The sequence below is a fragment of the Ambystoma mexicanum genome, chromosome 13 (genome assembly GCF_040938575.1).
Source record: "Ambystoma mexicanum isolate Mex_15411 chromosome 13, UKY_AmexF1_1, whole genome shotgun sequence".
NCBI lineage: Eukaryota > Metazoa > Chordata > Amphibia > Caudata > Ambystomatidae > Ambystoma > Ambystoma mexicanum.
The window spans coordinates 811,121,398-811,143,381 of record NC_090938.1 but is presented as its reverse complement, the minus strand read 5'-3'; the positions used below and the strand labels follow the sequence as shown (position 1 = coordinate 811,143,381).

At 48.2% G+C, this 21,984-nt stretch overlaps 2 protein-coding genes across 3 annotated transcripts in view; both read right to left on the bottom strand.

Annotated features, from left to right (window-relative positions):
* LOC138522044 (ABC-type oligopeptide transporter ABCB9-like) overlaps positions 1-12,045 on the bottom strand; it is a 234,954-nt gene extending 222,909 nt beyond the window's left edge. Inside the window, exon 1 of the mRNA XM_069635269.1 lies at positions 11,460-12,045. Coding sequence (XP_069491370.1) covers positions 11,460-12,000 — 541 coding nt within the window. The 5' untranslated portion in view covers positions 12,001-12,045. The remainder of the gene's footprint in view (positions 1-11,459) is intronic.
* The window catches only part of LOC138522045 (major histocompatibility complex class I-related gene protein-like), a 1,849,186-nt gene that overhangs the window by 741,798 nt on the left and 1,085,404 nt on the right, over positions 1-21,984 (bottom strand). The window lies entirely within an intron of this gene.

Sequence of the window (21,984 nt, the reverse complement as noted above, 5' to 3'; positions counted from 1 at the left end):
AGCACTCCAATGGGGACCACAGTCCGCTCACCATAAGGTACGTTCTTGGAGGGGAACACACCAGCCCTTCAGGCACCCATCCATGACTAGAGTCACTTGTGGCCAAAGTTGACAAAATAGTGACCCCTTCAGGAGGTTGTCCTTCATGGAACACCATTGCAGGTCTCTGGACACTCTCTCTCTGAGACCAGTAGACGGTCCAATGCTCGGCCCTGAAACTGTGACCACTGTGAGCTCAGAAGCCATTGTAGCAACCTCATGCACAGGCAGGCCTCAAGATGTAGCAGGCCATAAGACCCAGCAAGCACAGAAAAGCCAAGGATGAACTGTCGCCTGTGGCTGGAAAACCAGGACCATCTTGTAGATGTTTGCCACCCTGTCCTCGGGCGGGAAACCCCATCCCATGAGAGTGTCCAAGACAGCACTGAAAAATCAGAAGGACTGGCATAGGGAAACTTGAGACTTCTTGCAGCTCAGGGAGAAGCCAAGCTGTGCAATAGGCTGCACGCTCGGTACAGGTGTGCAGACGGTAGATCCGGTGAGTGGGCTTGGTTGAGCCAGTCATCTAGGTAGGGAACAACATGAATGCCTTCTCTCCTGAGGTGAGCCACTACCGCTAGCAGCTTGGTGAAAATCCTGGGTACTGAAGAAAGACAAATGCAGGAATATGAACTGGAAATGACAATTCCCCACTTTGAATCTCAGGTACTTTCTGTGTTTCTTGTGGATAGCCACATGGAAGCAAGCATCTTGGAGATCCAGGGAGACCAGCCAGCCATTCACGTCCAGGGCCTGGAGAATCTGAGCCAGAGTGACCAACTTGAATTTGTCCTTGCGCAAAGACAAGTTCAGAGGCTGCAGACTCAGGATGGTTCTCAGACCTCTGGCACCAGAAAGTGTGATGGGCACCAACCCCTGCCTTGTTCCGAGCAGGGTACCATCTCTACGGCCTTGTTGGACAGATCTCTCCGGTAGGAGAGGTTCCAGAGGCAAAGGTTGGTGGCATGGGGGTGGTCTGGAGAGCGAGAGGCAAATGGGAGGCAGTATCCCTGTTGTATAAACTGTAACGTCCAGGCTCCCAAGGTGGTATCCATTCATTCCTCAACAAACAGGGATATTCCGCCTCCCACAGGAGACAGATGGTGAAAGTCCTCTTCAAACAGCTTTTGGACTGGGGGTTGCGGGGGGAGGGCAGAGTGGAGGTATAAGTGCCTCCTATGGGTGCAACTTGGCCCCTCACCCCTGTAAGAAAAAAGGCTGCCCTTGCCTAGCCAATGATGCTTGACCTCTATGTCTGTCATGAACTGAGGTCCCAGATGAACTTCTACCTTCTTCCCATGTACCAGCCAGGGAAGAACAAAGACAGTCCCTGGACAGAAATTGGGACACAAGATGAGACAGGATACAGCACTGCCAGGCACTCTGCAGCTAGAAGAAAACGGGGTGTCACACAAATCTTTAACTATATATTCATGTAACCCGCCTGTATACATAACATACCTAATCCAGGAATAGGCAAGCCTTGAAGTGATAATATCCTGCTGCGCATTGTCAACAAATCCAATATGTGTCAAACTTAACCCGAACGCCACAAGGGCGCAAGCTAGGTGGGTGACGGTATCCAGTTTTTCAGTCTCACCAAAGTTCCAGGTATAAACAAAGTCCAATATCAAATGTTTCCAAAAATCCAGGGAAAATCCAAAAGAGTTCCAAAGGCAAAGTTCCAGGGTCAAAATCCAAGTAATCCAATATACAGACAAATCGCCAGTTCACCAAAACCAACAGGGAAAAAACAGCAGCAATCCAAAAAAGACCTGAGCCAAAAATCCAGACATCAGGAGGTCAAAAATTCATACAAAAACAAACGCCACCCGCGACAACTGCTGAGAAGCAAAGTTGCTCGAAGGCCGAGCATTTAAATAATGTCCGAAGGCTTTCTGGTAGATCATGTGACATGTTGTTATCATGTGACCGTGTTGCCATGCCCGGCAATGATCTGCGCGTTGCCCAGCGTCCTTGAGACGCCATGGCAACCTCCATGTGTGTTGCTGTCGGTGACTGGAGGAGAGATGCCGGCATTATCGCTTCAGATACAGGACTCTTTGCAATCCAGGGAAGGGTTGCTGCAACTGGCGCGAAAGGGAAGGGGTGCTGTGTGCAGCGTGGGACAACCAGCAGCCCACAGGAGGACTGCTGTGTGCGGCGGCCAGGTACGTTTATGACGTCTTTGGGCATAAGTGGAAAAGGGGCAAAAAGGCCTTCCCCTGCCCACTGAGCTCACAGGTCATTGTTGCTGTACTGCCAGCCTCAGTGACTTGGTGGTAGCCTTAGAGGCTTGAAGCGACTTGAAGGGCATGTCCAGAAGTTACTCTTGGATGTCAGTAGCAACCCCTGATGTCCTTGGCAAAGAGAACCTTCGCAAGACAGAGCTGGTGGGCCTCGTCCTTGAAACACAGAGTATGGTATCTGATAGGCGGCTTTTTTGATGTCCATGATGAGATCCTCAACACCTTTGTGCATCTCCCCTTTGGGATGTGTTCGGACGCCTCAGCCATAACTGACCAAAGGCTAAATGAAGACTTGGCCAGAGCACAAAAGCAATTGACACACCAGAGACTACGGCTCAAAGAACCAAACATCTTCCTACCCCATGCGCCCAGTATCTTGCTCTCCCTTTTGGGGGCAAGGATGGAAAAGAGGTGGTTCTAAGGTTAGCTGTAGCAGCCTGGACCACCAAACTGTCTGGGGCAGCATGGGCAGAAAGAAACATGGGTTCAGAGGGTGACGGCCTATGCTTTTTGGCCAGGTTGCGGTCCGCCATAAGAACTGAAGCGGGCCTGTCCAATAATTCCATCACTGCCCCGTCCACTGCCTGATTGAAAGGAGTCCCACAGGGATCTTCCCTGTCACCATTACTGTTTAATTTATATATTCTACCCCTTTTGGAAATTCTTAGACGGTATGGGTTGGACTTCCATTCATGTGCCGATGATACCCAGATATTCTTACGAATAACCAACTTCCAGGAAGCGTTCAGCAAACTGGAGCAATGTTTGACAGAGGTAAGCAGCTGGATGTCAAAGAACTATTTACAGCTTAACGCTGCTAAGACCGAACTTATATTATTCGGCCCTAAGCATTTGCAGACGGCGCTGATGCCATGGCCACTTGCGTTGGGCCGTAGCCAGGGCTTTGGGAATAAGGTCAAGCATCTTCAGCTTGAATGCCTCCCATTCATTTGGCTAGAGAACAGTGTGGGAAAAGGTACCTGGAGGGCCTTGTCTTCTTGGGTGTCCCTGGAGTGGTGGCTCCTCTTCTTGGAAGATGAACAATAATGATGCCGCATAGAACCACCAGAGGATATTGACCTCTTGCAGAGTTTCTTCTTTTTGCCCCTTTGGACTGGGGATTGTGCCTCAATGCCATGGTCTGCGCCCAGCAACCTTAAACAGGTGTCAAGGATTTCCCCCTTCTCACCTGAGTCCGATCTTTGCTGGATTTCTTGGTCGATGCGGACGGATCGGGTCTTGAATAAGGCTGCACAAGTCTCTTTCGACTCCAGCATGCGTTCAAAGTTCTGGGATGCAACGATCCAGGAATCTGGGAAATTAAGAAAGTGCACTACTCAGCACACGAGTCCAGGAAGTAAGAAAGAAAGGAGAGGCACTAGGAATGGAGTTAGTAGGGACAGAATCAGGGAATCAATACCGCGAGCTACGGAGCACACGTTTGGTCGCTACTTCGCAATAGCATTGAGACGCACAGAGCCGCGGGGGCGTGCTCTATTAATAGAACACGCTACGTCCAACGTGTAGAGCGAGGAAGGTGTTTCACGCTGGATGGCCATGTTGGGAGTACCAGGGAGTGCAAGCCCCATTGAGACAAGGACCAGGAAGTCCAAAAGGGGCGCGTTCTGTAGGTCATGACAACAGGTCCACTTATCACCTTTCTCCTTGTGGAGGAAGGTGAAAGGTTTTGCTTTACACTCTTCGAGCACCTTGAGGTGTATTGATTGGCACAACTTGCAGTCCTGCGCGTCATGGCCTTCACCAAGGCAGTAAAGGTAGCTATGGTGAGGACTTGAAATGGACATAGGATGCCTGCAATCCACGCAGGATTTAAACCCCAAAGACCTGATCAGATTCGGCATTGCAGGGAATTTGAGAACGCTTAGAAGAAAATGTGTTAAATGAAGAGAGCGGTATTCCTAAAGTAAGCAGAGTGCGCAGAAAAAAGTAACGGAGGTCAAGGGGTGTGGCACCTCTATATATACTGGCCCCAACCTCATGCCTATCACGGGGTGTGTAGAGGCGTCGGGTGGAACAAATGCAGAGCTGTGCTAGTTTCCATGATAGAGGGAGATAGATGAGGAATCTGTGGTAGGAAGGAGTCTATTAGAAATATTTTCTGCAATATCAAATTGATAATGTAGGCAACGGGCCAGGGGAACGTATTAAAGTCATAACACACTGTGTACGCCCTTCTCCAGTCTCTACCCCCAGTCTTCAAGTGAATCTTTTCAATTGTTGGTTCCTTGAAAACACCCAAAGCATTTATCAGTTATTCTAAAACGCCCAACTCAGCATCTGCCACTTCTCCGGTTTCCCCAAGAATAGTCCTGATTTTGTATAATTTCTCCCTATTTCTAAATCTGCCTTTTCTCTTGGCCCTGAATGCCACTTCCTGTCCTCCTGATCCTCTTCCTGCTCATCTTATAAAACAAATTCCTTCAACTACCACCTCCTTTTTGCTGCCACTGATTAAAGCCTCTTTTAATCAAAGCATTTCCCCCAAGTCTCTAAAGAGATTAGTAAAGAACCTGCTCTGGACCTTCCGGATAAGGCCACATTTCGAACCATTACTTCACTGCACTATTATGTGTGCAGTACCTCAGCCTTTCCGTCACGTATACAAGTGCAGCACTTTTTCTGGACTATCAAACCCGCTTCCGGTTTTCGTGTAGCACTGCGACCGCTCCTCTCTAGTTGGTAGATGTCATGCACATACTAGATACCAGGAAGCAAGGTGGGGGCTGCTTGCTTGTTTTCCTAGATCAGACGTCTGCAACGTGAGCCACTCCAGATATTTTGGACTATGATATGATATGATAGTTTATTTATATAGCGCCTATACACAATGGGCCTCATTACGAGCAGCGGTACTGGGAAATCCTGATAATTTAGCAGCTAGACTGCACGCTGCAATATCTGCTCCATTACTTAGAAACTAGCGGTACTGGGATATTATGCTTATTCAGCAGCTAGACTGCAAGCTGCAATATCTGCTCCATTACTTAGAAAGCAGCGGTACTGGGAAATCCTGCTTATTCAGCAGCTAGACTGCAAGCTGCAAGATCTGCTCCATTACTAATAAAGCAGCAGTACTGGGAAATCCTGCTTATTCAGCAGCTGGAATGCGCACTGCAAGATCTGCTCCATTACTTAGAAAGCAGCGGTACTGGGATATCCTGCTTATTCAGCAGCTAGACTGCACGCTGCAAGATCTGCCCCATTACTTAGAAAGCAGCGGTACTGGGATATCCTGCTTATTCAGCAGCTAGACTGCATGCTGCAAGATCTGAACCATTACTTAGAAAGCAGCGGTACTGAGAAATCCTGCTTATTTAGCAGCTAGGCTGCATGCTGAAAGATCTGCTCCATTACTAATAAAACAGCAGTACTGGGAAATCCTGCTTATTTAGCAGATAGGCTGCACGCTGCAATATCTGCTCCATTACTAATAAAGCAACGGTACTGGGAAATCCTTCTTATTCAGCAGCTGGAATGAGCACTGCAAGATCTGCTCCATTACTTAGAAAGCAGCGGTACTGGAAAATCCTGCTTATTTAGCAGCTGGGCTGCACGCTGCAATATCTGCTCCATTATTAATAAAGACGCGTTACTGGGAAATCCTGCTTATTTAGCAGCTAAGCTGCACGCTGCAATATCTGCTCCATTACTAATAAAGCAATGGTACTGGGAAATCCTGCTTATTCAGCAGCTGGACTGCATGCTGCAAGATCTGCTTCATTACTTAGAAAGCAGCAGTACTGGGAAATCCTGCTTATTCAGCAGCCAAACTGCACGCTGCAATATCTGCTCCATTACTAATAAAGCAGCAGTACTGGGAAATCCTGCTTATTCAGCAGCTGGACTGCATGCTGCAAGATCTGCTTCATTACTTAGAAAGCAGCAGTACTGGGAAATCCTGCTTATTCAGCAGCTGGACTGCATGCTTCAAGATCTGCTCCGTTACTAATAAAGCAGCAGTACTGGGAAATCCTGCTTATTCAGCAGCTGGAATGCGCACTGCAAGATCTGCTCCATTACTAATAAAGCAGCAGTACTGGCAAATCCTGCTTATTCAGCAGCTGGAATGCGCACTGCAAGATCTGCTCCATTACTTAGAAAGCAGCAGTACTGGGAAATCCTGCTTATTTAGCAGCTAAGCTGCACGCTGCGATATCTGCTCCATTACTAATAAAGCAGCAGTACTGGGATATCCTGCTTATTCAGCAGCTAGACTGCACGCTTCAAGATCTGCTCCATTACTTAGAAAGCAGCTGTACTGGGATATCCTGCTTATTCAGCAGCTAGACTGCAAGCTGCAATATCTGCTCCATTACTTAGAAAGCAGCGGTACTGGGATATCCTGCTTATTCAGCAGCTAGACTGCATGCTGAAAGATCTGCTCCATTACTAATAAAGCAGCGGAACTGGGAAATCCTGATTATTTAGCAGCTAGGCTGCACGCTGCAAGATCTGCTCCATTACTAATAAAGCAACGGTACTGAGAAATCCTGCTTATTTAGCAGCTAGTCTGCATGCTGCAAGATCTGCTCCATTACTAATAAAGCAGCAGTACTGGGAAATCCTGCTTATTCAGCAGCTGGAATGCGCACTGCAAGATCTGCTCCATTACTTAGAAAGCAGCAGTACTGGGAAATCCTGCTTATTTAGCAGCTAAGCTGCACGCTGCGATATCTGCTCCATTACTAATAAAGCAGAAGTACGGGGAAATCCTAATTATTTTTGCAGCTGGACTGCACGCTGCAAGATCTGCTGCATTACTTAGAAAGCAGCGGTACTGGGAAATCCTGCTCATTTAGCAGCTTAGCTGCACGCTGCAATATCTGCTCCATTACTAATAAAGCAATGGTACCGAGAAATCCCGCTTATTTAGCAGCTAGACTGCATGCTGCAAGATCTGCTCCATTACTTAGAAAGCAGCGGTACTGGGAAATCTTGCTTATTTAGCAGCTGGACTGCACGCTGCAAGATCTGCTCCATTACTTAGACAGCAGCAGTACTGGGAAATCCTGCTTATTTAGCAGCTAGGCTGCACGCTGCAAGATCTGCTCCATTACTTAGAAAGCAGCGGCCCTGGGAAATTCTGCTTATTTAGCAGCTGGACTGCACTCTGCAAGATCTGCTCCATTACTTAGAAAGCAGCAGTACTGGGAAATCCTGCGTATTTAGCAGCTGGACTGTGCGCTGCAAGATCTGCTCCATTACCAATAAAGCAGCACTATTGGGAAATCCTACTTATTTAGCAGCTGGACTGCACGCTGAAAGATCTGCTCCATTACTTAGAAAGCAGCAGTACTGGGAAATCCTACTTATTTAGCAGCTGGACTGCATGCTGCAAGAACGGCTGCCTTACTTAGAAAGCAGCAGTACTGGAAAACCTGCTTATTTGGCAGCTGGACTGCACGCTGCAAGATCTGCTCCACTTAGAAAGCAGCGGTAATGGGAAATCCTGCTTATTTAGCAGCTGGACTGCACGCTGCAAGATCTGCTCCATTACTTAGAAAGTAGCGGCCCTGGGAAATCCTGATTATTCAGCAGCTAGACTGCAATCTGCAAGATCTGAACCATTTCTTAGAAAGCAGCAGTACTGGGAAATCCTGCTTATTTAGCAGCTAGGCTGCACGCTGCAAGATCTGCTCCATTACTTTGAAAGCAGCGGTACTGGGAAATCCTGCTTATTTAGCAGCTAGACTGCACGCTGCAAGATCTGCTCCATTACTTAGAAAGCAGCGGTACTGGGAAATCCTGCTTATTTAGCAGCTAGACTGCACGCTGCAAGATCTGCTCCATTACTTAGAAAGCAGCGGTACTGGGAAATCCTGCTTATTTAGCAGCTAGACTGCACGCTGCAAGATCTGCTCCATTACTTAGAAAGCAGCGGTACTGGGAAATCCTGCTTATTTAGCAGCTAGGCTGCACGCTGCAAGATCTGCTCCATTACTTAGAAAGCAGCGGTACTGGGAAATCCTGCTTATTTAGCAGCTAGGCTGCATGCTGAAAGATCTGCTCCATTACTAATAAAGCAGCGGTACTGGGAAATCCTGCTTATTTAGCAGCTGGACTGCACGCTGCAAGATCTGCTCCATTACTTAGAAAGCAGCAGTACTGGGAAATCCTGCTTATTTAGCAGCTAGGCTGCACGTGGCAAGATCTGCTCCATTACTTAGAAAGCAGCAGTACTGGGAAATCCTGCTTATTCAGCAGCTGGAATGCACGCTGCAAGATCTGCTCCATTACTAATAAAGCAGCACTACTGGGAAATCCTGATTATTCAGCAGCTGGACTGCACGCTGCAAGCTCTGCTCCATTACTTAGAAAGCAGAGGTACTGGGAAATCCTGCTTATTTAGCAGCTAGGCTGCACGCTGCAAGATCTGCTCCATTACTTAGAAAGCAGCGGTACTGGGAAATCCTGCTTATTTAGCAGCTAGGCTGCACACTGCAAGATCTGCTCCATTACTTAGAAAGCAGCGGTACTGGGAAATCCTGCTTATTTAGCAGCTAGGCTGCAAGATCTGCTCCATTACTTAGAAAGCAGCGGTACTGGGAAATCCTGCTTATTCAGCAGCTGGACTGCACTCTGCAAGATCTGCTCCATTACTTAGAAAGCAGCGGTACTGGGAAATCCTGCTTATTTAACAGCTAGACTGCACACTGCAAGATCTGCTCCATTACTTAGAAAGCAGCGGTACTGGGAAATCCTGCTTATTTAGCAGCTAGGCTGCACACTGCAAGATCTGCTCCATTACTTAGAAAGCAGCGGTACTGGGAAATCCTGCTTATTTAGCAGCTAGACTGCAAGATGCAAGATCTGCTCCATTACTTAGAAAGCAGCGGTACTGGGAAATCCTGCTTATTTAGCAGCTAGGCTGCACGCTGCAAGATCTGCTCCATTACTTAGAAAGCAGCGGTACTGGGAAATCCTGCTTATTTAACAGCTAGGCTGCAAGCTGCAAGATCTGCTCCATTACTTAGAAAGCAGCGGTACTGGGAAATCCTGCTTATTTAGCAGCTAGGCTGCACACTGCAAGATCTGCTCCATTACTTAGAAAGCAGCGGTACTGGGAAATCCTGCTTATTTAGCAGCTAGGCTGCACGCTGCAAGATCTGCTCCATTACTTAGAAAGCAGCGGTACTGGGAAATCCTGCTTATTTAGCAGCTAGGCTGCACGCTGCAAGATCTGCTCCATTACTTAGAAAGCAGCGGTACTGGGAAATCCTGCTTATTTAGCAGCTAGGCTGCATGCTGCAAGATCTGCTCCATTACTTAGAAAGCAGCGGTACTGGGAGTTCCTGCTTATTTAGCAGCTGGACTGCACGCTGCAAGATCTGCTCCATTACTTAGAAAGCAGCGGTACTGGGAAATCCTGCTTATTTAGCAGCTAGGCTGCACGCTGCAAGATCTGCTCCATTACTTAGAAAGCAGCGGTACTGGGAAATCCTGCTTATTTAGCAGCTAGGCTGCACGCTGCAAGATCTGCTCCATTACTTAGAAAGCAGCGGTACTGGGAAATGCTGCTTATTTAGCAGCTAGGCTGCACGCTGCAAGATCTGCTCCATTACTTAGAAAGCAGCGGTACTGGGAAATCCTGCTTATTTAGCAGCTAAGCTGCACGCTGCAAGATCTGCTCCATTACTAATAAAGCAGCGGTACTGGGAAATCCTGCTTATTTAGCAGCTAGGCTGCAAGATCTGCTCCATTACTTAGAAAGCAGCGGTACTGGGAAATCCTGCTTATTTAGCAGCTAGACTGCACGCTGCAAGATCTGCTCCATTACTAATAAAGCAGCAGTACTGGGAAATCCTACTTATTTAGCAGCTGGACTGCGCACTGCAAGATCTGCTCCATTACTTAGAAAGCAGCGGCCCTGGGAAATCCTGCTTATTCAGCAGCTCGACTGCACGCTGCAAGATCTGCTCCATTACTTAGAAAGCAGCGGTACTGGGAAATCCTGCTTATTTAGCAGCTAGGCTGCATGCTGCAAGATCTGCTCCATTACTTAGAAATCAGCGGTACTGGGAAATCCTGCTTATTTAGCAGCTGGACTGCACGCTGCAAGATCTGCTCCATTACTTAGAAAGCAGCGGTACTGGGAAATCCTGCTTATTTAGCAGCTGGGCTGCACGCTGCAAGATCTGCTCCATTACTTAGAAAGCAGCGGTACTGGGAAATCCTGCTTATTTAGCAGCTATGCTGCACGCTGCAAGATCTGCTCCATTACTTAGAAAGCAGCAGAACTGGGAAATCCTGCTTATTTAGCAGCTAGGCTGCAAACTGCAAGATCTGCTCCATTACTTAGAAAGCAGCGGTACTGGGAGTTCCTGCTTATTTAGCAGCTAGGCTGCACACTGCAAGATCTGCTCCATTACTTAGAAAGCAGCGGTACTGGGAAATCCTGCTTATTTAGCAGCTAGACTGCACGCTGCAAGATCTGCTCCATTACCTAGAAAGCAGCGGTACTGGGAAATCCTGATTATTCAGCAGCTGGACTGCACGCTGCAAGATCTGCTCCATTACTTAGAAAGCAGCGGTACTGGGAAATCCTGCTTATTTAGCAGCTGGGCTGCACGCTGCAAGATCTGCTCCATTACTTAGAAAGCAGCAGTACTGGGAAATCCTGCTTATTTAGCAGCTAGACTGCACGCTGCAAGATCTGCTCCATCACTTAGAAAGCAGCGGTACTGGGAAATCCTGCTTATTTAGCAGCTAAGCTGAACATTTCCTGAGGTTCAAGACTCCCCAGGAGCACTGACAGTCTTACAAACACTATCCCAATGTTTAGCTGTGCCTTTCTGACCAGGCCTTCTCTGCCAATGTCCCCTGGGCCTGGAATTCTATCCCTGCCTACTGAATTCCACCTATTAAGTTGGAATTCCAGAAGGCTCTCACAACTCGTGTTTTATTATGCTTATCCATAGTTCGAGTTGCATCCCATCTTTATTTCCTTATAATGAATGTTGCTTTCATTGCATTTTTTAAAATGCTTTTCTTGTGTCGGTTTGGTTCACTGTTTATGAATATGATTGAAATGGTTCCTTTAATGAATTTGTATTGTGCAGTGATGCAATGTCAAGAATAGTCCTCTCACTTCTCCATAAAGAGATATACAGACAGGAACTCGCAGACACACACACACACACTTGCACTCACCGACTACAGCGAAGGTCAGGAAGAGGAACGCCCCTGCTAGGTACGCCATGTCATCCTTGGAGTATCGCCACAGCCGTCCAATGGCCACCCAGGTCTTGAGGCCTCTCTTCTCCCTTTGTCCATCCTGGAGTGGTCCCACCTGGGACCCACAAGTCAGCAAGAGGCCCCAGATCCAGCAGGCTGTCCCAGAGGCTAGGGCTGCTGGCAGTGACAAGAGCCACCCAGAGTGCACCTCCACCGGTGCCCAGAAGATGAGGAGTCTGGCGGTTCCATAGACTGCCGGTGTGAAGGAGAGCACCACGAGGCATAGGGAGAGGGCCCTGCTCCTGAAGTCATCCCTGGTGTGCCACCACTTACCACTGAACCTCCAGGCTATGCCCAGAAGTAGGGGGAATTTGAGAGAAGCCAAGAACCAGATGTAGCTGAGAATCCCAAAGGGGTAAAACCTCAGGAGAGGGCAAGCCACGAAGGAGTTGAAGAGGATATCACAGAGGGCGTAGGCGGAGAGGTGGAGCAGGATGCCCATGATGAGGACGGCCATGGTCTACAGGATAGCAGCAGCAGAGAGCGTCCACACTACCTGTGAGAGAGAAGAGGACATTGTAAAAGATGTGCACCACAGGCCTAAACAGCTCTAGAAACGAATCAACAGGAAGACTCACGCTGTGCTCCACCCTCAGGATGGAGACATGGAGGTTTTCCACCCTCAGGATGGAGACATGGAGGTGCTCCACTCTCAGGAGGGAAAATGGAGGTGCTCCACCCTCAGGCTGGAGACATGGAGGTGCTCCACCCTCGGGCTGGAGATATGGAGGTGCTCCACCCTCGGGCTGGAGATATGGAGGTGCTCCACCCTCAGGATGGAGACATGGAGGTGCTCCACCCTCAGGATGGAGACATGGAGGTGCTCCACCCTCAGGATGGAGACGTGGAGGTGCTCCACCCTCAGGCGGGAGACACAGTGGTGCGGGGGTAGGGTACAGGTAAACACACCTGGACTATGGCTGCATATTCCTAAAAGAAAAGCAAAAAGACAGATCTTGTGTCCTTGTGCTTCTGGCAGTGAAGGGACCATGCAAGTGTCCATGTGAGATCAATGACCCATGCAGACATCACTGTGCAGGACATTGGGCCTTAAACTGCATCCACTGTGATGAATCCGATGGACTCATCCCTGTTTTCCTGGCAGTGACCTCCTCCCATGTGGCCAGGGGGTGGCAGCCACTACCCGATCCCGACCCTGGGGCTGACTATATGAGGGAGGATCATATGGGAGGAGACCATTACCGTGGAGATACCCTGAACCCATCGAATGAGACATGGTATTCCCCCCTTTCACGTGAAGAAGACCCTCTAATAGCAGAGTTCTTATAATTAATGGCCTATGGTCATGCTGGTCAGGCCCCCACCTTTGCCCCAAACACGCACAACTCACGCATAACACCTTTTGTTTCTGAGGTGCCTTTATGTGACATCTCTGAGAAAAACCTTCTAAAAATGTCCAATGACATCCATGGACTCAAACACCCATAACCACCCAGGTGCTGAGACGAAGGGGAGGATGAGGGAGTTTGTGTAAAGTGACACCACCCAGGTACTGAGACGAGGATGAGGGAGTTTGTGAAAAGTGACACCACCCAGGTGCTGAGACGAGGGGGAGGATGAGGGAGTTTGTGTAAAGTGACACCACCCAGGTGCTGAGACGAGGAGGAGGATGAGGAAGTTTGTGTAAAGTGACAGGCAGGCTCGTTGTTTTTCCAAGTCTTCAGCGCTTGGGACATTTAAAGATGGCACTGCACAACTGAATCGAGCAGCGCAGGAGAAGATGTTGAACCCCATGCTGAGGCTCATGAATGCGAGGCACACGGACAGAGGTGGTGGGACGGAGAAGACTGCCAGGTCAGGAGGAGAAATGCTGCGTTTGAGCAAGAAGGGCTGTGATGATACTGGGAGCCACTTAGGAGCTCCTGGATGTTGAGCCGCTTGAAAAGACAGGGTCCTCCAGTCTGACCCAAAAAGGAAAGCCGGCGTGTGACAGTGGAGCTGCACAGGAGGCTGGAAGAACATCTGCATATTCCAGAGTGTTAAGTGGATGAAGGAACCACACAGCAGGATCAGAGATTCTGGAGGGAACTGGTGAGCCTGCCCAAATCAGCTGGTGACCCCGGGCGTTCCACAAGCGCACCAACAAATGTTTGAATGGTACAAAATTGCTGATGCAGAAAATACCAGAAGTTTGTTTGAATGCAGTCAAGGCAAAGTACAAAGGCAAACCCCAATCAAGTACAAATGCATGAGATGCCAGTATGGGGAAAGGTGTGAGCAAATGTTATCATATACAGATATACCAAGCACCTCATGGTATTGTGGTATAGCCAAAGAACTGTGAACCTCATAACAAGTCCTGGCAGATGAGTACACCAGGCAGCTGAAATTGTATAAATGTTCACGGCAGGGGAGTATACCAGGTAATCTGAAAAATACTATACTGAAAGTCCTGGCAGGAGAGTACACCAGGCAGCTGAAATTGCATAAATATTTCTGGCAGGAGAGTATACCAGGGGATCTGCAAAGTTAAAAGAAATACTACAGAAAGACTGTTACAGAACGTATTCCTTAAACAGGAGCTGTTCCCCACCTTCCCCTAGAAACTCAATGTCTCCAGAGCTCTGGTCCTCTCTAGGTTGGACTACTGCAACAGTCTCTTTCTCAATCTCCCTCTTTCCTCCTTACGCCCCCTCCAGCTAATCCAGAATAGGGCTGCAAGACTTATCCTTGGCCTCAAGCCCAGGGACTGTATCTCTTCAGCCCTAAAATCTCTCCACTGGTTCCCAGTGGCTGCAAGGATCAGATTCAAAACCCTCTGTATTATCCACAAGGTCTTCTGGGGCCTAGGACCACGCTACCTCCATCTCTCACTCCCTAAATACTCCCCTGATAGAGCCCTACACGCTCTCTCCTCCTGCCTCCCTTTGGAGCAGCCTCTCTGCCCCTCTCAGACTTGAGCCAGACCTCCTTAAGTTCCAGAAACTGCTAAAAAATCTGCTGTTCTCTACCTCATTCCCCCTTCACCTTCTCTGCTAATCACCCCACTGCTGCGTTGACTGGTGGCCAGATCCTCATTTATCTCACAGGATTCCAGGCCCTTCTTCCCAGTCGATACCAGCACCTCACACACACCCCCCACTGCACTGCCCTTGTGGGCCCCTGCTTGGCGGCTCTGCATCCCACACTTGGGAGTCGCCTTGCACTAGCACTTAGCCGGAGGTTCTCCTCCTTGGCTTCCCTTAGCACTTGCCCCCTGGTCCCTCCACCAGCACTTGCCCACTCCTCTGCACCCCCCGCCCTCCCTCCCTGTCTCCTGCACTTCTCCTCACTGCACTTGCACAGTCGAATGCCACAAAGCCTAGTAGGACCATGACTGTATTTCACTGTTTTGCCATTGTCATTACTCCCCTGTTCCCTTCCCATTTGGCCTTGTGGGGCTTTGAAACACAATTCTGTTGTGTAAAGCGCCGAACACATGCTCAATAAAATAAATAGAAATAAAAGAAACATTGTGAGTCCATTAAAAACACAAAGGAGCTGTTGGCTAAAGAGACATGTTTGCCATCCTATTTAAGAATCCAGGGGAAGGGGACCACCCTCTGGGCCAAGGGTCTTTACCTTGGAGAACATTTCCTTTGGATTTATTCTTATACTTTTGCCAAATCAAGTTAAAGACATGTCCTTGCACCCCTTTGTGGTTTTATTTGTAGCGTGAGGGTCAAGAGAGGACGTTTTGGACAGAAGGACGGCTTTTCAGTAATCGACATCCTGACACAGACAGATCCTTCGTTTTTGGTTTCTTAGTAGGGATGTTCTTCTTTAGAATAGGGCCAGAGAGGGACTTACCCAACCCATTTATATTTAATAAATGTGTTTAACCAAAAACATGATAATTTCTGACTCCTGGGAGGTTGGCATCATGGAAGGAGACACAGTCAACAGATTCAAAGGAACAATGAACAATATTTTATGAAATAAAAGTCAGGATGGAGTTAGGCCTCCCTTGCCCTATACTAAGGCAGGATTACCCGACCTAAAGAAACGTCAGTGGCAGTAGGTTCAACATAAAAATCTATCTGTGTCTAAATCCTACACCTGTCCCCTCAACTAATACAATCATGTGTGTAGGGACATCAACCATAACTCAAATAGTGTTCCAAACATAACCTTCTGAGCTACTTCCAGCTCTGGCTTGCTCGTCAGCCTTTTGCTCCCAAATGCCATTACGTTCACCACAAAGTTCAATCTGTCCTCCTTTGAATGTGTGAGGAAATACAGTAGTATAAAGGTTAGTGTGCCCTTCACCGAGTTCAACAACAAAGTTCCAAGGTAACACAGTTTCAGGGCACCAAAGCTTGGTGGTCCCTTCCCCAAGCTTAAAGCCAATATCAAAAGGGAATATATTGAGGCTTTGAGTCTTTCCACTGGACTTACACAAGCCTGATGGTTATTAAGAGTCGATTTCCAGCTTTCACCACAGCAAGTCTGATGGTCATCAAGAGTCCATTTCCTGCTTTCACCACAGCAAGTCTGATGGTCATCAAGAGTCGATTTCCAGCTTTCACCACAGCAAGTCTGATGGTTATCAAGTGTCCATTTCCTGCTTTCACCACAGCAAGTCTGATGGTTATCAAGTGTCCATTTCCTGCTTTCAGCACAGCAAGTCTGATGGTTATCAAGTGTCGACTTGCTGCTTTCACCGCAGAAAGCTTCCTTGTTGGCATAAAGGAGTTCTCTGGTCAAGGAGCAGTTTCAGACCACAGGGTCCACCCATTAAAGGTGAAGCAACCAGGAACTTCCAGGTCTCCTTCAAAGCTCATTATTAGACTTAGTAGCCAGTTCCTTAAAAAGTTCAGCTTCACAACTTAACACATTTGTTTCTTTCTTTATATGTAGCTTTCTTTGGACTTTTACTTTAATGTTCATCAAAGCTGGTTCATCTTGCACCATTGCATTCATATGAATAGTTCAGTTTGTAATCTGTGTTGCTTTCAATAAAATCAAATATCTCTTGGTTTCCATCTTTCAGTTCTGTGTTCAAAAGAAAGGTCAGCTTACTTGCTGTATTCCAAATAGTGTTCAATAAATGTGAGATTTGTTCAGCTCATTCAATATGATATTCAAAACGGTTATTTTCACTTGTTTTCATTCAGTTTAATATGAGCAACGTGCTCCTTTTCGTTCATTGCGATCTGTTGCTTTTACTTATTTTGTTCAGTTCGATGTTCAATAAAAGTAACTTGATCCATTTTGTTTAATGCAGGAAGTTACTTTCACTTATTTCATTTGATTCAATATATTTCATTCAGTTTTGGTATTCAGTAGTAGTAACGTGTTCAGTTTCATTCAATTTGGTCGTATTGCATCAACCGCTATTATCTGTACTTCCACCTTTGAGTGCCCCGGGTATTATAAGTGTCCCCGACACTTACCCAGTCTTGGCAGCTCCTTTGCTTTGTTTCGTCCTCCCGAGGGACCGCCAAAGAGCCGGGTGCTTCTCTTCGCACTCGCCGGCTAATGTATGGAGCTCTGCCTCTGCCTTAATGCAGTGCTTTCTGCTAGCATCGGATCCGCATGTACAGGCCAGCGGCATCCCAAGGGTTTCCTCTGGCGTCTTGGCATCTGGGCTCCTCCTCTCCTTCGGCATCCACTCTGGTTCTCCTGTTTGTACTCCAACCCATGCTCTGTCTCATACTCTGTCCCGTACTCTCTGTTCTGCATGTAGCCCCGGATAACAGGATACAGGTGATGGTTAAGGGCTTGCCTTGCCTGGCCTAATTAAGTGAATTGGTGGGACATGTCTGACCTTCAGGCCTCTTCTTCGTCCCAGTACGTGAATGGGTAATGGAGGTAATCTTCATAGCTCCTAGTTGCTTCGTCTTAGTCTACCTATTGTCATACATTCTTAAAGGGGGAGAGAAGTGGAATACATTTACAGTGACCCATAAATGTCAGGGGAAGATCAGGTTGACTATCCTGAGAAAAAGGGGGATACCATGTCTCGCACAAAGGTACCTCACTTCCCATCCCCAAGGGTCCTCCAGCCAGATGATCCTCCATCATTCCCCCATGCCCCACGGTCAGGATCCAATGGCGATGGGCTTTCCCTGGCCACCTGCATAGAGTGTGCAAGGGCAGTAGGAGTGAGAACCCTTTGGTTTCTCACACTCCTCACACCACACAGTACTTTAATTCTATGCATGAGCAATGTATTGTGTGCGCTAAAGCAACACCATACATGTTCTTGGCTCCGCTTCACTTAATCCCTGTTACTTACTGCAGTGGGGCCCCTCCGCAAACAGTGGTGGGGACCTATGGCTGCAGGCCTCTGTGGAGGAGGCAAGAGCAGAGATAACCTCTACGACTCAGAGCAGCAGCAGCTTCACTGTGGCTCAGAAGCCTTCTCTCTGCAGTGCAAGAGCAGAGAGAACCTCTACGCCTCAGAGCAGCATCAGTTTCCCTGTGGCCTGCAGCCTTCTCTCTGCAGTGCAAGAGCAGAGAGAACCTCTACGCCTCAGAGCAGCATCAGTTTCCCTGTGGCCTGCAGCCTTCTCTCTGCAGTGCAAGAGCAGAGAGAACCTCTATGCCGCTTCCCTGTGGCTCAGCAGCCTTCTCTCTGCAGTGCAAGAGCAGAGGGAAACTCTGCGCCTCAGAGCAGCAGCAGCTTCCTTGTGGCTCAGCAGCCTTCTCTCTGCAGTGCAAGAGCAGAGAGAACCTCTACGCCTCAGAGCAGCAGCAGCTTCCCTGTGGCTCAGCAGCCTTCTCTCTGCAGTGCAAGAGCAGAGAGAACCTCTATGCCCCAGAGCAGCAGCAGTTTCCCTGTGGCCCAGCAGCCTTCTACCTGCAGTGCAAAAGCAGAGACAACCTCTACGCCTCAGAGCAGCAGCAGCTTCCCTGTGGCTCAGCAGCCTTCTCTCTGCAGTACAAGAGCAGAGAGAACCTCTATGCCGCTTCCCCGTGGCTCAGCAGCCTTCTCTCTGCAGTGCAAGAGCAGAGGGAAACTCTGCGCCTCAGAGCAGTAGAATGTGTCGAGAGGTGGAAAAACCACACAATCCGTAGGGCGAGCCAAGCTAGAAGTCTGAGCTTAGCTCTCAGAGCCACAAAAATGAACTGTGAACAAAGTGCTGTTTAGATTATGTAATGTAATAGTTTGTAAATCACAGAAGTGGCACAATAGCTGGGGAAGATGTTGCCATTACAATATATAACAGTGGCCACTACGGCATGCTGGAGGAAGGAGTCGGATAAAGGGGTGGCATGTTCAATAATCTTTATTTAAATAATAATGGAAAAAACCTCTCTTCCCTATTGCCAAAGGGTCTTCCCAACCTAACTAAAGAATAACTTGGGTGCTCATCGTCAGGGTGGTTGTCAAACTCACTAACTCCATCCTCTGTCCAAACAAGCCTACTCTAGCCCTACCACTAATAAAAGACATTGGGGCTCATTAAAAGTGTGGTGGTCCAGAAACATGGGTGCTGGTAAGCTCACTGGCACCCTTGTTTCTGGACCGCCACACTACGAGTCTGCCTGCCAGGTCCGCTGCGCCCACCAGGTCTGACTCCGGCGGGCGCAGTGGCGCAGAGAGGCAGAGTCGTCACAGAAGCAACGGCACCGTCCCCACTCCCAGGGTCCTATGGGACTCTGGGAATGGGGACTTACAAAATCCAGCGCCTGACTTGTACTGTCCGGGTGGCACCTGGAAGTCAGGTGCCGCATTCAGAACTACGGGGTTGGCGGCAACCTGCCGGTGGCACCGGCGGCACCGGCGGGTTAGTGCCAACCTGCTTATCATGCCCATTAACATAAATAGCTCCAGGAGAATGACTCCCTTCTCCTGTTTCAAAGGGTCAGCCCTCTGGATATATATTATGGCAATAGTTCAATTTCTGCACTTCTAGAGAAGACCAGGAGAATGAAGATTCCCCCTGCTAATAGCGCAGGGAGCTCTTGATTCTATTAAAGACAAGGAGGCGAGCATTAAGCTTTCTCTTCTCTTTAATTCACTCTCCAGCAGTTTCAACAATTACATCATAATTCGTGAAAATATTAAAACTTTTTTTTTTTTTAAACTTCAAGTCCCATCATCCTCTGCGGTCCTAGTCTCTAGTCTCTGTGCCTTAGCCCTTCCTGTTCCTGTGTTCCTCCTCTTCTTTGACTGCTTAACTGAAATCCTCTGTAACTTTAACTGGCCAACGGGCCCACAACTACACTCTTCCTGCTTTCAGCAGATTTCAATCTCCTGCTTCGGAACTTGCAATTTGATTGGAACCATCCAAACTCTTCGCATACAGTCATCCGTTCTTTTGATCATCTCCTAGAGTCAGGAATAAACAATACAGATAGGTTAGGGCTGGGGATACACACCCTATTTTGAGGAGAAAACGGTCATCATGGTTATTCACAATTCCTGATTCCTTCCTTACAATACTCATCCCGTTTTCTGTGTATCTGGGTCGGGAATTTAATGCTCGCCTCCTTGTCTTTAATAGAATCAAGAGCTCCCTGCGCTATTAGCAGGGGGAATCTTCATTCTATGTCAAGACGGAGGCGAGCATTACGCTTGTTCAAAGCTTCTCGCTACTGCACCTGCTATCGTGTTGATTGGTCTAAAATAAAACGTCCTGAAAGTTTTATCACTAGCCCAATCTGCTGCCTTCATGATATCTTGTAAGGTCGTGCCTTGTCCCAATGCTTTAGACGCCATCGCACCTCTGACAGAGTGTGCTCCAAATACAGATACATCAATGCCCGCTAAGCTCATAACCTCTCTGACCCATCTCGCTATTGTGGCTGATGCTACACCTTTGTGCAGTTTTCTGCACGCTATAAGCAGTTGAGTTGTACCTACTGGTCTCATTTCCGCTGTCCTACTCTCATATTCTTTAATACATGAGGCCACACACCATTTTGGATAGTCCTGCATGTATGGATACGTGATTGTAGATGAATCCGTTTTAGTTCTCTTTGCTAGGTAGAAGGTTACTCCTTCCGGTCCATATGTTCTCCTGTCTATTTCAAGAGCCTTCACGTCTGCGACTCTCCTGCACGATACCATACACAATAACATGGCTAGTTTCCCTGATAGATGTTCTAACGACAGGTACCTGTTGCTGGGCCAATCTGATAGCAATTTAAGTACCATTGCTACGTCCCATAATACTTTGTACTTAGGCTGAGGTGGCTTTCTGAATCTTATTCCTTTCAATAGTCTAATCACAGCTATGTTTTCCCCTACTGGCGTCCCATCTAGTGGCACATGCCCTGCTGAAATTGCAGATCTGTAGACTCCTATGGTTCTATATGCTTTGCCGTCCTACAGCAGTTCCGCCAGAAAGTTCAGTATTTCGACTAAAGGTGCAGAAACGGGATGAAAATCTCTCCTTCTGCACCATGAAGACCACTTGTTCCAAGCTGCGTCGTAGCTCCTTCTTGTTGAGGGAGCCCAGGATTCGGCGATGAGACTTGCAGCCTGCGCCGAAATGCCTGGGAGGTTCCAGCGTCTCCTGCTATCCTGCACGCCATCAATGGCAGTGTCCCCTTCACTCTCAGAGGGTGAAATGACCCAACTGGGTCCGTGAGCAGGTTTATTCCTTGTGGTAATATTCTCGGATAGTCTACTAGCATTTCTATGAGAGTTGGGAACCAAACTTGTGATTTCCAAATCGGAACTATTAGTATCAGATTCGCTGCTTCTCTGCGAGCTTTCGCTAGCACTCTGTTCAACATTAGGAACGGCTGGAAGGCATATAGCGTCTGTTCCCTCCAGTCCTGCAGGAAGGCATCTACTCCAGCTGCTGCTGGGTCTAGTCTCCAACTGAAGAACCTCGTTGTCTGTGCGTTCAGTCTGGACGCAAACAGATCTGTATGGACCGGCCCCCAACGTTCTTCCAGCTGTTGAAAAACTACTCGGTCCAGCTTCCAGTCGCTGGAGTCCGAGAGGTACCTGGAGTTCCAGTCCGCTATCACGTTCTGTGATCCTGGCAGGTATTCCGCTACTACTGAAATCCCTGATGCCAGGCAGGAATGCCAGAAATCCTTGGCTATCTCTGCTAGAAGTTTGGACCTCGTTCCACCTAGATGATTGATATATTTCACTGCTGAAATGTTGTCCATTTTCAACAGAATACAGGAGTTCACTTTCCCTTTCGTAAATGCCTTGATCGCAAATGACCCTGCTAGTAATTCTAGACAGTTGATGTGAAGTTTGAGTTCTTCCGAACTCCACTTCCCTCCTGTCTGAAGGTCTCCGCAACGTGCTCCCCAGCCTTCTCTGCTGGCGTCCGACTCTATGATCAGGTCTGGGCGATCGCCAAAAATGGCTCTCCCGTTCCATGCTTCCATATTTGCTAGCCACCACTCCAGCTCTGTTCTGGCCTCCTGGTCGATGTGGACCAACTGATGATATTGCAGACCCTGCTGAAGGTGTCTTATCTTTAGTCTCTGAAGGGCTCGATAGTGCAGGGGCCCTGGGAAT